Raw genomic sequence first — 4,061 nt, 5'->3', positions numbered from 1 at the left:
AAAAAAAAAAAAAAAAGCCCCTTAGAGAATTTAGATTATATTCTCTTAAGAATTTAGGAGCTGTTTGGGATCACATTTTATTTTATTTATATATTAACATGAAATAAAAAAAATATTTTGTATATAAATTAGAGTTTTTTTATTGAAAAAAAAAATAAAAAAGAGTTATTTTTCTTTTATTGAATATTATTTTGGACAGTGATTGTAGGCAATAGATGGTGGCCATGATGATTCCATTTACAAAAATAATGAAAATAACTAAAAATTCTTTTAAATATTTTTTTAATAGCATGATTTACTTTCTAAAAATTAAATTAACTTTGAAGTGCAAATCAAATATATTTTAATTTTTTTTTTTAATAAAAAGTTATTTTAGATAGTTACACTTATCCAGTTATCCTTTGAGACTTTATTCAAAAGTTGATCGTATCGATTATTTCACTTTTTTCTTTTCAATTTCAATCACATTGTACACTGCTACACAGCAGCCCTTCACCTGCTAGAAAAATTATTCTGTGCAGTCACCGAACGACATCCAAAGACAAATGAGAACTTATTGTGTACCGCTCAGTTTCGGGTGATGTGGCGCATTCTGATTCGTCTCTTGACCATTTGGTGTCATATATCTTCTGTCCCTTTATGAGAAAAAAACCTTTGCAGCATCACACTTATGTTAGTTTTCATTAGGAATAACTTTCTTATTGCTTTCTAAAGTAAATTTTTAATACAAAAATTTCTAATTCAAGAAATCTTTATAATAAAAAACTGCTTTAGAAAATATTAAGAAAACTGTCACAAACAAAACCTTGGTATTATTTACAATCCAAGCCTCCTTCCTAACGAGAAGATCCACATGTTTTTATTCCCCCAACTCTCTCTTTCCTGGCTAGTTTGATGAAGCATCTTCTGTGTACTTAACAATTTACATGTTTTTAATTAAAAAATACATATAAAATTCTCATTTAGAATCTATTTGGCATAACTGTAGCTTTTTATAAAAGTTGTTATACAAAACTATTATGTGTAAAATAATTTTTTTCAAAGCTGCCATAAAAGCAGCTTCCCAATACAAAAATATCTAAAGAACAACGAAAAAGTAATAGCCAAATAGTGTTACAATTTCATTCTTAAAAATTAAAGTAGTAAGAAAATTATTCCAAACAGATTCTTAATGGGCAAGACAGAGAATCTATTTAGACAAATGAAGTTCAAAATCATTTTCTAAGAGCAGGCACCGCAATGCTTAAAATGCTAAACCTTCTAAATTCAATTTTAATCTCCTCAATAATAATGTACTATGATTGATTTGCTCACAATATGTTAGATCATTCTTATATTAATTTTTGTGCAAATACTCAATTCAATCATTCTTTCTTATTTTTCTCTCTATTAAAACAATAGGGATTTAAGCTTCATTTGAGACAGCTTTCTTACTGCTTCTTAAAACAAATTTTTAGTATAAAAATTTTAGGCTTCGTATTGAATGATTTTCTTACTGCTTCTTAAACCAACATATTGACGTAAAAATTAAAAATTTTATACTAAAAATTACTTTAAAAATAGTAAAAAAAATCATCTAAAACGAAGCCTTACTCCTAAGGTAAAATGCAGCATTTTGTACAGTTCTGCATCTTAACAAAATAAACGGCAATGCTCCACCAAATGTCTAGTCAACTATTACTGTGTTAGTAACCATAATAAATGCTAGGTGGCTCTCTTAAGGCCAACCAAGTCTTCTATCATGACTTAGAATATTAAAAACTTTCTTCCTTGGCGGCTAATCTTTTCTCTTCTTCCCCTATCGTAGCAATTAATATGCATCTATTCCTTCAACTGCACAATTATTGCAGAAATCATTCATTTCAATGAATCGACCCATCCTCTCTCTAAGAACTTAATCAATCTCTCTCAAAACATTAAAGAGAAGAAGAAGAGAAGCTCACAAACATTGTACTCTTCTCGCCTTTCACTTTCATAAATATCCATAGAACAAAAGTGAATCAAACTTCATTAGAAAGTAATTAAAAGCCCATTATCAAAATCAACTTAAGTTTCGTTTGGAACTGTTTTCTTAATGCTTCTTAAAACTCTCTAAGAACTTAATCAATCTCTCTCAAAACATTAAAGAGAAGAAGAAGAGAAGCTCACAAACATTGTACTCTTCTCGCCTTTCACTTTCATAAATATCCATAGAACAAAAGTGAATCAAACTTCATTAGAAAGTAATTAAAAGCCCATTATCAAAATCAACTTAAGTAGTTTCGTTTGGAACTGTTTTCTTAATGCTTCTTAAAATAAATTTTTAGTACTGAAAAATTACTTTAAGAAGCAATAAAAAAGCTATTCCAAACGAAGCTTAGTTACAAACTTTAGGATCATCATATAATCCCTTAATTTCTAACTACATCTGTACAATCAAGCCTTATTTAATGAAAGAAAACATTATAGACAAAAACAAGGGCTGAAACCAACGAAGGGCAACTCTGTGATGATCAATTATGATCATCATAGTAAACTTAGAAGCCCAAATTTAAGATCAACCCTATATATCAAAGAACAAATTAAGAACCAACTCCCATCCTATAAGAAATTTTTGTATATAAATGTTCATCCTCACTTGCTTTGGATTGAGACTTGCGTTCTATTTGCAGAACACATAACTGATCAACAAAGAAATGAATGAAGATGAACAGTTGACAGAGAGAAATTTCTCCAATAGCCTCACCATGGCCATCACCGGCCGCAGCTGCCGCCGTCTTCTTCAACTTTGCCGCCTCCTACGGCCATCTTGGACGCGTCATCCACAGAAGAAGATGTTTTTCTAATGAACTCCAAGCATTCAGCTATGGCTTCTGCGTAAAAAGAGTTGGATCTCCTGCAAGCCCTTAACCTGGAATCGGGCCTTCTGGACCCGCTCATGATATCTTCGCTTCTCTTCCTCCTAGTAAACCTCTTCTTTATCCTTCGCAGGTACTGATACAAGAGCTCGAAGGCGGTCAGAAGCCGAAGCCGAAGCCGAATAACGCAGAGCCTGCCGGAGCTCAGCCGGAAACCTCTACTCCGGCGATTTCTCCGTTTAAGCTTGGTATAGGTCGAATGAAACTCCATAGGATGTGAAAGCTAATGTTTTTGGTGATTTATGTAGGAATTGAAGCAAAGTTTTTTTGTAGGTGAAGAAGAACTTACGTAGAAGTTGGGTAGGTTTGAACAGTTTTATTGAAGCTGGAGAGGTGATTTGGAAATCTGAAGACATAAGCTAAATGGTGGGAATATAATAAGATTGGATGGCTTCAGAGATGAAGAGAAAAGGTCTCCCTTGTCCGGCTCTACTTAGGGGCAAATTATTACCTCCGGTGTTTGGATTCGTCCGGACATCAATCCAGATGTGTCACGTCACCCAAATACAACAGGCCCCAGAGTATTTAGGTGATGTGGCGCATCTGGATTGATTATCTGGACGTCTGGCCACCTGACATAATAATTCGTCCTACTTAGGTAGGACTCCATGGGTCTCAAGTATTTCCATGTATGGGAGAAGGTTAATAATTAGTTTCATATTATAGTGATATTTATTGATAAATTTGGACTCTGTTTGATTTTGAAGAAATACAAGAGTAAAATAAAAAATAATATATATATTTTTATTTTGACACTCCTAATTTTTATGTGAGTCACAATATATTTTTCGATTGATTAACTAGTACACATAATATCGTTGGGTGGGCAGGTTCTATCATAGAAGATCGACCCAATGCATGGTGAAGTTATTGGGTACGGTCACCGGACTCCGTCTGGGACGAATCAAGAAGCACAATATCTTTTTTTTTATATATATACCAGTATTCTGTACCAGGTGATGTGCGCATCTTGATTCGTCTCCGAACTATCCAGTGACCGCAGAGAATACTTTCTCAAATGCATGTGGGTTCATATTTGTAAATTATAAATTTTTTTTGCGTACGACTTTCTATGCGTGGCCCTCAAAATATTAATCTATCAATGTGCAAAGATTTGTTTAATTCAGCGCATCTCACCTGCTGCCTCTACTCATCAAAAACAAA

At 33.0% G+C, this 4,061-nt stretch overlaps 1 protein-coding gene across 1 annotated transcript; it reads right to left on the bottom strand.

Moving 5' to 3' along the window:
* Positions 1-2,184: 2,184 nt before the first annotated feature.
* On the bottom strand, positions 2,185-3,420 carry LOC110110286. Its single transcript, XM_020841682.2, has one exon. It carries the CDS (start codon positions 3,106-3,108, stop codon positions 2,734-2,736), a length of 375 nt encoding a protein of 124 aa, XP_020697341.1. The 5' UTR covers positions 3,109-3,420; the 3' UTR covers positions 2,185-2,733.
* Between the last annotated feature and the right edge of the window lie 641 nt (positions 3,421-4,061).

The sequence above is a fragment of the Dendrobium catenatum genome, unplaced genomic scaffold, assembly GCF_001605985.2.
Source record: "Dendrobium catenatum unplaced genomic scaffold, ASM160598v2 fragScaff_scaffold_9, whole genome shotgun sequence".
Classification (NCBI taxonomy): domain Eukaryota; kingdom Viridiplantae; phylum Streptophyta; class Magnoliopsida; order Asparagales; family Orchidaceae; genus Dendrobium; species Dendrobium catenatum.
Note: the sequence above shows the minus strand (reverse complement) of the source record. Positions and strands in the feature narration are given on the sequence as shown.

What these genes read in the sequence shown, in the direction of transcription:
- LOC110110286 (XM_020841682.2), bottom strand. Translation starts at nt 3,108, where the DNA reads ATGGAGTTTCATTCGACCTATACCAAGCTTAAACGGAGAAATCGCCGG.